Source organism: Dendrobium catenatum, unplaced genomic scaffold, assembly GCF_001605985.2.
Source record: "Dendrobium catenatum unplaced genomic scaffold, ASM160598v2 fragScaff_scaffold_85, whole genome shotgun sequence".
In the NCBI taxonomy this organism is placed as follows: domain Eukaryota; kingdom Viridiplantae; phylum Streptophyta; class Magnoliopsida; order Asparagales; family Orchidaceae; genus Dendrobium; species Dendrobium catenatum.
The window spans coordinates 253,481-267,173 of NW_021318547.1; the positions used below are offsets into that span (position 1 = coordinate 253,481).

The 13,693-nt window shown below is 40.3% G+C and overlaps 1 protein-coding gene across 1 annotated transcript; it reads right to left on the minus strand.

Moving 5' to 3' along the window:
* Positions 1-3,285: 3,285 nt before the first annotated feature.
* On the minus strand, positions 3,286-6,903 carry LOC110094227 (pentatricopeptide repeat-containing protein At4g39952, mitochondrial). The gene is made up of 2 exons (XM_020819406.2): positions 4,284-6,903; positions 3,286-4,081 (listed from the first exon to the last, which is right to left on the minus strand). The coding sequence occupies exon 1, from the start codon at positions 6,823-6,825 to the stop codon at positions 4,288-4,290; it is 2,538 nt and encodes an 845-aa protein (XP_020675065.2). The 5' UTR covers positions 6,826-6,903; the 3' UTR covers positions 3,286-4,081; positions 4,284-4,287.
* Positions 6,904-13,693: the final 6,790 nt, after the last annotated feature.

Consider the following 13,693-nt stretch of genomic DNA (forward strand, 5'->3'; position numbering starts at 1 on the left):
CTCGCGCCGCCGCGTGCTGCCGCGGTGCCGTCGTCACCCGATGCTGAGTTCCATGCCGCGCGGGTCGGGTCGGGTCAACCCGGCAACCCGCCGGGTCGGGTGGTGTCCGGGTTTGGATTTTCGACCCGTTTCTCTACTCGGGTCGGGTTAGGGTCGACCCGTTTTCCACCCGGGTCAGTTCGGGTTCGACACGAACCCGACCCGTGACCCGAAATTGACACCCCTAATTAGGATATGCATTTTGCCTTTTATTACCTTACTGTTACAGCACATTCTCTAATGCATCTTTGCTACCTTTTATCTTATTACAATATACTTAGGCCTCGTTTGTTTCTCCGTAATTTCTCTGTATGCGGTTTGAATAGACGAAAAAAGGATTATTTTGCTGTTTGGTAACACCGATTCTTCAAAATAATTTTCGGTGAACCTCCGTATTTCTGCCGATTTAAGAAGAAATTTTTCCTCCATTTGTCTTTCTGAAAGCTTTATTAAAAACAAGAAAATAGACTCGGAGAATCAAACGAGGCCTTAGTTATATGATATAACTGCTTCTTAAAAGGAAGTTCTAGAATTTTTGTACTAGAACTCCATTTTAAGAAGAAGTAAAAAAACCGTCTCATACGAAATCTAAGTTGTATGTTGGAGAAGAAACCAATGAATATACTCTTATTTTGAAGTTACTGTTGTATTGTTTTCCTGTTTTTCGTGTTGCTACCATTTCATTTTATATGAATTCATCCATAAATAATATGAGAAGTATTTTTCCATTACTTTCATTCTTTAATATTAATAAGATCATCTCCAACCAAAAAACTTATTTTTCACTCTAAAATGCAATAATACTTCAAAATGCAGTAATTCATTTCCAATCAAACTCTATTTCTTAACACACAAAAAAAAATATTTCATGTATGTTCTTTCTCAATTACACGCGCTAGCCTTTCTCCCATATGTTTTCTCTGTTTCCGTCAAAAATGAGTTTGTGAATAGTGCAATGCCTATATTGATATCGCACTGATTACGAATGAGAGAATGACATATCTTTTGTTATTTGATTGGAGATTACGACACCAAACAGAAATTTGAAGTTCAGTTGGAGATAGCTCTAATCTCTTAAATCAGCCTCTGCCTGCGAGCAAGTTGGACCACTCCTTTCACTATCTTTGTATGACTTGCAAAGGAGTTCATGAAAGCCTTTGCGTACATTCACGTGATTCTCATAAATGCTTGAAGGAGGGCATGCGACATATAACTAAGGAGTGAAAGTGTACTGATTTATCATTTATGTAAGTGAAATATTAATTCAGAATTCCTGCACTCGCTTTCAATATTATTTATTATATGTACCTCTCATTTGGTTTATTTGGGGAACCTCCCAATTGTTCTATATATGTTGCATTTCAATATCTCCGTATGCATATAATTTATGTAGCATTTCAAAAAATATCTTCCAACAGATCAAATTTTGCTATTACTGATGCTCAGAAACTCTTAAATTTTATGAAGTTTTAGGCTCCGTTTGAAATTACTTTTTTATTATTTTTTAAAATAATTTTTTAACATAAAAATTTAAAATTTTATATAAAAAAATTATTTTAAAAAATAATAATCTGAGTGATATTGCATGTGGCAGCAGACAACCAACATAGAACCTAAAAAGTTAGAGACAAAGGCGTTGAGACCCACATGAAGAGGAAAAATTATTAGGTCCTCCCACCTGATGTTGAGCTACGTCCTCCCACCGTCAAAATCGCGCTAAAAAACGAGAAATACCAAGCAAATACAGAGCAATACCAAACAATAACGAGGAATATCATCATGTGAAGACCAATACCGAATTATACCGAGCTATACCGAGCAATACCGAGCAATACAAAAAAATACCTAGTCTTTCCTAGAAAAAACTCGGTATGTTTTTGTATAACTCGGTATTGCTAGGTATAACTCGGTATTGGTCTTCACATGATGATATTCCTCGTTATTACCAAATAATACCTAGCAATACCAAGCAAAAACCGAGTTTTTGGCGGTGGGAGGACGTAGCTCTACGTCAGGTGGGAGGACCTAATATTTTTTCTCTTTTCTTTTTAGTGTGATGATTTCCTTATATGATAACAATTTTTACTGTGCTCAAATGCGTTATGAATTAGTTAAAACAAATCTAAGAATTTTTAGTGGAACAAATCTGAGCACTCAATTTGTCCAAAAAAGTTTATTAGAGTGTAAATGGGTTGGATCTGCATTTATTTATGGAGGATACCTGACTTTACTAATATGTCTACATAAGGAAAACATGAACCTGTAAGTGAGAATGGAATGAATAGAGGAAGAAGTGTAGAGGAGGACTAAAAGGTCTCTGATAAGTAAACAATTTCATACTAATTCGAAAGACCTCTTTTGATTTTTTTTTTGGTGCCTTGAATAGTGCCCATTGCCTCTTATTTATATAGCTCAGGCTATAGAAAGGGCTACATGAAAAAAATATTATAAAAAATACAACACTACACTATGGTACACACATGTGTCGTCATCTGATTAGTGGGAGAACTAGGATGAAAGACTCATCTTCGGGCGATTATAGTAATGTTGAGTGGAATAAAGGATGAGTTGTGGTGTGTTGTGAGTTTATGCCAGGTTGGATGAATTCTGTAGTGGCGGACCGGCGGGATCTTGTTGCCTCGCTCTAAGTCAAAGATCACCGTAGTGAAATGGGTAGACATGTGTTGAAAAAACTGGGGTCTAATGCAATGATGAGCAAAATACCCTCTAGGATGAGAGCCTTCTTTTAGCCGAGATCAGGTGAGGGTCAATGGTCTTGCATACTGAGAGTTAATGACTAAGATAACAACGAGTGATAATTGATCTGCCTGATGCTTTATTCCTGACTCGCCCAATTCAAGGCCGACTATTTGGTTAATTCAAACGAGTACCTAAGAATTCTCCTCATATAGACAAATGCCTTCTTCATGATATGGCGATTACCTATTACGATATTTGTGAAGACATTTATACATATACAAAATGAGTCCACTTTGAATGAGTTTGTTGTATTCTTATATCAAATTGCCATCTATTCAAAACCAGTTCTTGTTTAAATTTATTCATGAACATCGTGGTTGTGTTCAAGCAAAGCTAAAATTGATTTCAAACATATAAAAATGAATAAATAAATAATGATCTAAACACAATATAATCATTCTATTAATCAATTAAATAACTAGTCAGACAAAAACGAATAAGGCTCTAATTGTATTCAACTCAACAAAAAAGTGACTTTAAAATAACTGCTTGATATCTACTTGTTTATTTCATGAATAAGTTGAACACGAGCTTCGTAATGTATTGGTCTGATTTTAGACTAGCATGATCCGCATAGACACCGCATCATGTGTAAATGCCTATAGATATGCATTGTAGGCTGATGTAAAAAGAGCCCCTCTTGCACTAAGCCATTAGGCCTATTGAATAAAGGAATAAGAAATTCCTGCAGCTCTTCCCTTCCCATTCTCTCTTCCAAGAAGCTAAAGAAAGTGTTCTTCTTCCTCATGCAAGAAACATAACAAGTGGTATCGGAGCCTTGTTGAGGCGATCTCGAGGTGGAGAACGGTTCTTGTCAAAGAGAGAGAGGAGGAAGTCGTCGTCGGTGCCCCCAACGAGCGTGTTCATGTGGGTTTGTTTGCGTGAGGCGAACAAGATGTCTGGTGCGGGTTTTGGCGGAGGCAAGTGGGCTAGATTGGAGGTACATGGGTCGGGAGACACAAACATGTGTTTGCGCAGACGACCATGCAGCCATTCACATGGGAGATCGCACGAGCAGGCTGAAGGTGCTGACGTATGCATGCAAAGCGAGGGTGGAGCACAGGTTGCCACGCAGAGTGTGGGGTGACCAAGCAGAGAAAGTCAGACATGGTGCGTTGCGCTTGGCACGCGGCACGGATCATTAGACCCACATGCCAGGGTTGCGTGGGGAGCGGTCTGCCGTACTAAGCGAGGGCGGACTTGCGTGACCGCGGGCTTTTGAATTTTATAGTCTATCTTCTCCATGCAAAAGATAGTTGAGCCTCCTAGGAGCTTTTACCCTCTGCCAATTTGAAAAGGTTTACATATTAGAATGCCAATGTAGGCGTGACTTAAGAACCAATCAACTATAAGCATGTTAGAAGAGTTATTTTGGTTTATACAAACTTTAGCTAAACAATAGGCACATCACCTTCCAAACCAAGCAACTCTTCTAAACTAGAAACAAAACAATAGTATGTATTAGCAAGTAATAGCTTTCTTACTATTTCACAAAATAGATGCATATTCTTCCACTGTATACTCTATAGAACATTCCTCAAAGTGCCTATGGAAAGTCTCTATAGTCACAAGAACATCCTTAGACTGTGGATGTGATTTATCTCCAACGGTAAAAACATGAATTCCCCCACCAAGCTCTACCGAGCTCCAACCAGCTCTCTTTGTAACACCCCTGCTCTTCATGAAACTCCTGAGCTTTTCCACCTCTTCCCATCTTCCATCACTTCCAAACATATTAGACACAAGAATGTAATACCCATCATTTTCTGGATCAGATTCAAATGCTCTCTTTGAGATACACTCTCCCATTTCAACATTACTGTGAATGTGACAAGCACCAAGCAAAGCTCCCCAGATTCCTCCATCAGGCTGGATAGGCATGGAGAGAATCATAGCTTCAGCCTCCAATAGGTTACCAGACCGAGCAAGGACATCAACCATACATGTATAGTGCTTTAAAGTGGGACTAATGCCACGATCTTTCATTCTGAGGAAAAGTCTCCTTGCCTCTTCAACCAATCCTACATGGCAACAAGCAGAAAGAGCCGCGAGGAATGTGACTGTATTTGGCTTGATGCCTGACATCTCCATTTCTCGGAAAACCTCTAACGCCTTCTTGGCATCCCCATGGATACCATAAGCTGAAATCATCGCATTCCAAGAAATGACATCCCTTTCAGGCATAGAGTCAAAGAGTGCTCTTGAAGTTTTGAGATGTCCACACTTGGCATACATATCAATCAAGGCTGTGCATAGATTTACATCAGACTCCAAACCCATTTCCTTTATGGAACCATGCACCCACTTTCCCAAGTCAAGAGCAGCCATATGCGAGCATGCTGAAAGAACGCTTAATAATGTTGAAGAATTTGGTTTCACACCTTCCAAAAGCATTTGATTAAAAATGCTTAAAGCATCACTAGACTTACCAAGATGAGAATAAGCTGAGATAAGAGAATTCCAGGTAATAACATTTCTCTTTGTATTATGAAAGACCCTCCTTGCAAGGGTTAGCTTTCCACATTTACCATACATACACACCAATGAATTGGAAATGTAGTCCTCATCATCAAGAAAGTTCTTTATTGTGTAGCAATGTAGAGACTGGCCTAACTGCAAAGCATTTAGTTTTGAACATGAGGAGAAAACATGTACCACTGTATTTTGATCAACATTGGCTCCTAGGCCATTAAACTGCATTTCTCTAAACAAGTCCAAACATTTTATGTCCATTCCAGTCTTCTCATATTCGCAAATCATTAAGTTCCAGGGATCTGCACTCTGCAGGTGAATGCAACCAAAAAAAGTTTCTGCAGCATCCAGTTGCCCAAGCTTACAGTACATCATCAGCAGGGAACTAATTACTGGTTTACTGAATTCAAAGTCTTTCCTCAGCAAAATTGCATGGAAGGCCTTCCCTCCATGAATACAGCAACTATTGGTGAATCCCAAAAGCATGCAACTGATGGAAACACCATCAGGTTCAACTCCTGAATCTATCATCGCTAGGAAAAGCTTTAAGCACTCAATTAAAAGGCCTTTCTTAGCATAAACAGCTAAAACCTCAGTCCACGAAACAGTATCTTTTTCAGACAATTCATCAAATGCAAGAACAGTTTCCTCAAAGCTTTCACACTTAGCATACATGGAAAGCAGAGATGATCTCACAGAAGCAGACCACCCAGATCCAGTTTTTAAGAGAAATCCATGAAGACACATTCCTTCATGCAATGCTCCAAGATTAGCACAGGCCTGCAATCCACCATCCAAGGTGCGGGAATTGGGCTTTGTCCCTCCATCTTTGCCAACACGATGCATTTCGGCAAGACAAAGTAAACCAAGTTTGCTCTGTCCATTCCTCACACAACCTATGATTAGCGCTGTCCAAGCAACAACATCTCTTTCGGAAATTTCATCGAACGCTTTAAAGGCATCACCAATTATCCCACACTTCGAGTACATGAAAATCAAGGACGATCCAACACCACTACATTTACCATTCAAAATCCCATTTTTAATAGAAGCTCCATGAATGCATGACCCAAGAGCAAGCAAGAGAAGCTCCGCGGATGCTGAGACGATCATGGGTACTGTGAATTGATCAGGAGGCACGCCGGCTGCGAGCATTTGGCGAAAGTAAAGAAGAGAAATAGTGAAGTCAGCATTAGAGAAGTGCGTTTTGATGATGGAATTCCAGAGGAATGTATCTTTGAGATTTTGTGCGACGGCTGAGGAGAAAACGCCCGTAGCTAAGTCTGGGCGGTGAAGGGAGGCGTAGAGAGAAATAAGCTTGGCGGCGAGGAATGGGTTGGATGAGTGACCGGAGGTGATGGTTCCGGCGTGAAGGAGAAGGAGGGAATGGAGGTCGGGAACCTCGGCGGAGAGAAGATGGACGGAATGCGGAGGGAGGCAGAAGAGTGGGGAAGCGGGAGAGCAGTAAAGGTGAAATCTTGTGACGAGAGCACATATATTTCGGGGTTGTATGGGTTTGTGAATGAGCATGATAAGAGAAAGCAAACCGCGCATTTAGCCAACGGCTAATTTAATGCGTTGGGCATTCGAGTCGTTTAAAAAACCTAAAATCGTTCGATAATTGCTGTAATTTAAAATTGGTTGGAGTTGTTTGAGTCTCCATGAATGAGCCAAATCTCAAGTTTGAACTTGAGTCGAGCTCGAGCTGGACTTGCCACAGAATTTAGGCTGGTCAAGCGGATCTCTTCCACCACAAATGTTGTTCGCAGGCGCCTGCCTCTTCCGTCACGATTCACAAACGCGGTACACATGCGCCCGCTTATGATTCACCCCCGTTGTTCTGCCTCTTTTGTCGCGAATGCGATTCGCACCCACAGAAGCTCCAATTCCCAGCCCTCCATGGTTCACACGCGGTACGAGCTCCGATTCACCCCTGTCTTTCCTCTTTCCTATAGCCGCTCAACTTTGTTACTCGTCGAGCAAACGACTATTTGAACTCGAGCTCATTAAGCCCAACGAGCTTGAAATCCTGCTCGAGATCTACTTGAGAGCTCTTTAATGAGTTGAGTCCGATCCGACTCGCAAGTTGGCTTGATTCGGTTGCATACCTAATCAAAATATCCCAACATAATCGTTTTCCTTTAAGAGATAATACACGAGTATTCAATTATAGAATGCAATTTATTGAGAGATAATACATGAAGATGTTAACATGAATCCCATTTTAAAACTAAGTTGAAATACATTTGAATGACCACTATTATGGATACATATTTTTAAAATAAATGAATGTATCTTATCTATGTTTCAAAATATATGATGAATAAACATTTGACTTAATATTCTCAATCATGACAAGTACGATAATGTGACACTATGATGAGTCAAGTTTAAGATGCTTTCTCATCTAGCTTTGAGGTATGCCCCATTAATCCTAAGTTTGATCCTCCTATTTTCCTATTTTTAAAGTTTATTAAATATCATTAGATGATGCAACTCATGATTATTAATAAGGAGATTCTCATATTACAATTATTTGACCTAGTAGACAATGGTTATAATGACTTTAGATGAAATAGTACCGATGTTTTTATTGGGACTATCCTCAAAAGTTTTTTAGAATCGGACAACATTCTTTGCTTCCCTTTATCCTCTAGGTTCGCAAGGTCCTCTTGGATGATATAACCCAAAAATAATTTATATGGATCCTCAAGTTTTCTCCATATGAGTAATTAGGCTAAGGCTTCGTTTGGGATAGCTTTCTCGTTGCTTTCATAAACAGCTTTTTAGTACAAAAAATTAAAATTCAAGAAATTTTTAACTAAAATATTATTTTAGAAAGCACTAAAAAAGCCATCCTAAATGAACTCTAAATCCATGACAACTCAAGATAACAAAGCATTTTGTTCATTCTTCATTCCCTTGACCTTTTATTCCTTTATGACCCCATAGGTTGTAAGGATTCCATTCCTTGATAAATATTAATAACTATAATTTTTGGGCTATTATGATGATGCAGATTCATCCGTTGTTTCATTTCTTTTGTTACCTTCATTTTGAACTTCTTCTTTTGAGTATCCTTATTGTAGAACTTCAAGATTCAGTGAATCAAGAAGAGTAAGGCTCAGGAACAGATGACAGGGACGATACTTAGAAGAAGAAATAGTGTCTTATTATTATCTCCCGGAACAGTACAAGCCAAGTATATATAGAGAGTTACAAAAGCTGTTACATAAAGAGCTACATATCTGGACACATATATAGTAATTGTATATATTTAGTTTATTGATCTAATACTCCCCCGCAAACTGAAGGTACTTTGGAGACAGTCAGTTTGTTGCGAAGTAGTTGGAACCGCGGGGTGGATAATGATTTGGTTAGAATGTCTGCGGTCTGATCAATAGTGCTAATGGGGAGAATCCGAATGTGATGTTGTTGAATATGATCCCGGACAAACCGGTGATCTATTTCTATGTGTTTCGTTCTAGCGTGAAACACGAGATTGTTAGCCAGGGCTATAGCTGAAGTGTTGTCACAAAAAATGTCGGTTGGCGTGTCTTGTTGGATGCCAAAATCTACGAGAAGACGACGAAGCCACACGATGTCCGTCGTGAGTGCAGCAAGCGACCGGTACTCTGATTCAGTAGAAGACCGAGCGACAATGGTTTGCTTTTTGACCATCCATGAGATTAATGTATCTCCTAAGAACGAGCAGAAGCCAGATGTTGATTTCCTTGAGATGGGATCACTTGCCCAATCGGCATCTGAAAAAGACATAAGCGATAAGTTAGATTTTGTTATAAGAATACCATAGTCAGTTGTACCTTTGATGTAGCGTAGCAATCGTTTTAAGAGATAGGCATGCTCTGGCAGCGGTTGATGCATGTGTTGAGAGAGGAGATTAACGCTATATGCAATGTCCGGACGTGTTAGACACAGGTACTGAAGGGAACCTATTATCTTCCGATATGTAGTCGGATCGTTGAGAATTTTATCCGGAGTAATGTCGTGCGGTAACTTGGTGCACGTTGGATTTGCCATGGGATTACACTTGGACAGCTGAGCAATCTGCAGATGGAATTTTCATACACGGCTTGAGACAGAAAATATGCATTGGCTGTTTTAGTGATTTGAATTCCTAGAAAGGAATTTGCTTCACCTAACTGTTTCATAGCAAATTTCCCATTGAGCTTATCAATGATTTTTCTAATTTCATCAGTGTTGTTACCAGTGATAAGAATGTCATCCACATACACAAGTAAAAATATAGTAATGTGTGATTTCCGAAATATTAGTAAAGATGGATCATAATTACTATGAACAAACCCAATGGAGACAAGAAATGAAGTGAACGTGTTATACCATTGTCTTGGGGCTTGTGTGAGACCATAGATGACTTTGTTGAGAAGACATACGTGGTCGGGATTGTTGGTATCCTCAAATCCTTGTGGTTGTAGCATATATACCGTTTCCGAGAGTGAGCCATGCAGAAATGCATTGGCGACATCCATCTGTTGAACTGGCCAATTATTTTGCAGCGCTACCGCTAGAAGAATTCTGATCGTAGGTAGTTTTGCAACTGGACTGAACGTCTCTGTGTATTCCAGTCCATACTCCTGATGATTACCTTGAACAACTAGGCGAGCTTTGTATTTGGATATGGATCTATCGGAGTGAAGTTTGGTGCGGTATGTCCACTTACAACCCAGGATTGTTGAATTTGATGGTCTCAGAACAAGACTCCAGGTACCTTGGAGCTGAAGTGCAAGAAATTCAGTTGCCATTTCTTTGCGCCATTCCAAGTATTTGCTGGCTTCAGTGTAAGTGGACGGAGTCGAAGGGCACTCTGGAGTAGTCTTTTGATGTAGTAGGTTAAGGCGGGTTGTAGGCTTAAGAGATCCCGTCTTATATCTGGTTAACATAGGATGATTTGTGTGCTGAGCCTGAGAAGATTCGGAAGGGTTGGGCGAAGACTGAGAGTTAGCCATGGGAGGTTGATCTGACGGAGGAAGTGCCGGTACTTCCGAATTTGAGTTGTATTCGATCCAGACATTGTATGAGTAGAGGCATTAGTATGCTGGACCACGGACATTGGTGTCAAGAATTTTGATAATAGTTGTGCAGGTAGTTCTGGCGCCTGATCTGTCTTGGTATGGAGAAAAGGAAAGTAAGTTTCATCAAATTTAACATGTCTAGATAAAATTATTTTGTGAGTAACTGTGTCTAAGCACTTATAGTCTTTGTATTGATCTGAGTATCCCAAGAACACACACAGCCGCGATTTCGGCTGACGTTTATGACGAAGGGGAGCGGGTGTGAGAGGGAAACAGGCGCAGCCGAACGTTCGGAGATGATCGTATATTCAGGAGTCCTGTGATGAAGAAGTTCATATGGAGATACATTATGTGTATTTGGAGACGGCATTCTATTCACAAGATACGTAGCCGTTAAAACAGCATCAGGCCAATAGGACATTGGGACAGATGCAGTGTATAGAAGCGTTCTAGTTGTCTCTATAAGGTGCCTATGCTTGCGTTCCGCCACGCCATTTTGTTCAAGCGTGTATGGGCAAGAGATCTGATGAGAGATCCCATGGTTTTGAAGCAACTGAGTGAAGTTGTGGCTGAGGTATTCGTCACCTCCATCTGTTCGAATACATTTAATTTTATGAGACGTGTAATTTTCTATGTATAGTTTGAATGTGCTGAAAATGTAAGGCACTTCTGACTTGTGCTTCATGGGAAACAGCCAGGTAAAACGCGTACAGTCGTCAATAAACAAAACATGGTAACAATAACCAGAATTAGATATTACTCGTGCAGGACCCCACACGTCAGAATGAAGCAATTCAAGAGGTAAAGTATATCTATTCTTTGAAGATTCAAAAACCAATTTATGATTCTTAGCATCATTACAAGAATGACAGTTAGGTAAATTTGAATCTATATGCAAGTGGGGTTGAGAAGAAGCAATGAGATGAAGAGTTCTCTTGCTGGGATGGCCCATCCTGTTATGCCAAACACTAGATACATTACGGATTGTAGTAAGAGCATGATTCTTGACAGTTGCCGGAGTCCGAATTGGGTACAGCCCTTCACAGCAAGGCCCTTGAAAAATGACTTGATGCGTCGTCAGGTCCTTAAACACAAAACCAGACGGATTAAATATAATAGCTATATTATTGTCCTTCGTTAATTGCAAAATAGAAAGTAAATTGTAATGAATTGAAGGAGAATGAAAAATTTTAGATAAGTTGAGCTTACGAGAGGGAGTCGGTAGCAAGCCTTTGCCAGAATTCGCTATGCTTACCGAGCTCCCGTCACCGATAGTGATACCGTCAGTCCCATTGTAAGGACTTGAGATGGATAAGTTGTTCAAAGATTTTATCAAGTGCGAAGACGCGCCGAGTCTAGATACCAATCTGTGTAATTAGAGGATGGTTCGGCCATCAGAGCTTTGTTCGATTTTTGCTATTTGGGAACGAATTGAGCATTCATCCGGTGCCAGCAGTCATTCGCCGTGTGCCCCTTCTTGAGACAAATTTGACACGTCGGGGCCGGTGTTGAGGACTCTTTTACGGAATGTGTAGAGCCATACGACCGACCTCTGCTCCTTCTACCACGTCCACGGTTAGAGAATAGAACAGTATTGGAAGAATCAGTTACCGCAAGATGTGCAAGATCTGCCGTCATGTGAATCTCTTCGGTGATGAGGAATGAATACAGCTGATCAAGATTGAGCGGTTGAGTCATTGTCCTGATCGATGTCTTGAAAGACTGATAGTGAGGAGGTAGGCCGCGGAGAATATAAAGGATGATATCTTCTTCTTCAATGTGACCACCAGCTGCGACAATTTGATCTACCAATGTTTTAACGTCATTGAGATATTGAACCATAGTCAGGTTCTTGAGGGCAACATTGTGAAGAGCATTCTTTAGCTGAATGACTCTCGATCGGTTCGTAGATTGGAAGCGCGTTTGAAGAGTGGTCCATATAGTCGAAGTTGATTCAAGATTGAGGACATAGGGTAAGATCGAAGCAGATATAGTGGAGCATAGGGACGCCGCTAGATTTTGATCATTCAAGACCCATTGCGCATATTCAGTATTTGGAGCCGTCGATCCGTTTGCTCGATGAAGGAGTTTGTTCGGTACCGGAGACAGTGGATCAAGAAGAGACTCTAGTCCATTCGCCCGTCATATTTTCAGAATCTGTGAGCTCCAGAGCGGATAATTATCCGGAGATAACGGATTTTGCACGGTATTCTTGATATTAGATAGAACAAATTTGAGAGAAGAAGATAGAACCGGAGTGGCGGATGCAGAGATTTCGGATTGTTCGCCAGGCGGAGATGTAGTCGTCGACGCCATGGCTCCCAGAGATCTTCAAGATCTGCTCTGATACCATGTAGAACTTCAAGATTCAGTGAATCAAGAAGAGTAAGGCTCAGGAACAGATGACAGGGACGATACTTAGAAGAAGAAATAGTATCTTATTATTATCTCCCGGAACAGTACAAGCCAAGTATATATAGAGAGTTACAAAAGCTGTTACATAAAGAGCTACATATCTGGACACATATATAGTAATTGTATATATTTAGTTTATTGATCTAATACTTATGTTAGGACTATATTTTAATATAAAATTTATAAGCTCCTTTGCGAAATAATGTAATTTCATATCCTTGATTTAGGATTCCATTCATAATTCTATGATTTCATTCTTAAAATATATTAACACGTACATTTCAATTAACCATATCTCCCTTCCCTCTTTTCATTATATTTACTAATATAATCATTGAACATATTTGTTGAAGATGAAAAAAAACTTAATGGGAAAAGACTTCTCCCGTCAACTCGTCAAGCGGCTCTGCTAGGGTTTTACTCTCCCGCTAATTTGCGCCGCTTCCACTCCCTTCCCTCCGGCGTTGCCGGAGGCTTCGCTTCTTCTTCCATATGGGTTCCTCCCTCGCGCAGGAGGACTTTCCTCCACTCGTCTCTTCTGCTCGAGATTTTTCTCCTCCACAACGTAACTGGCTTTCTGCTTTTGTCCCGACGGGTACCGACCTTGTCTCCTCGAATGATCTCCACCTTTCTAATTTTCCTTCTGAGCCGGATATCATTCCCTTTTCTGGGGAAAAACTTAGCAAAGGTGCTGAAGACTGGAGCCTTTGCTTAGTGGGTTACTCGATAGGCCGACGACCGTTCTATGAAGCTTTGCTTGGAGCCCTCAACAAAACATGGTCTTTAAAAGGTTCGATCAAATTACTATCACTCAGCGATGGTTTTTTTCTTATCAGATTTACATGTCCGGAGGATTTGGAGATGGCATGGTCCAGGGGTGTTTGGTTCCTTTTAGGTAAGCCTTTTGTTTTGCAAAAATGGCATCCTAAATTTAAACCAAGGCGTGAAAATTT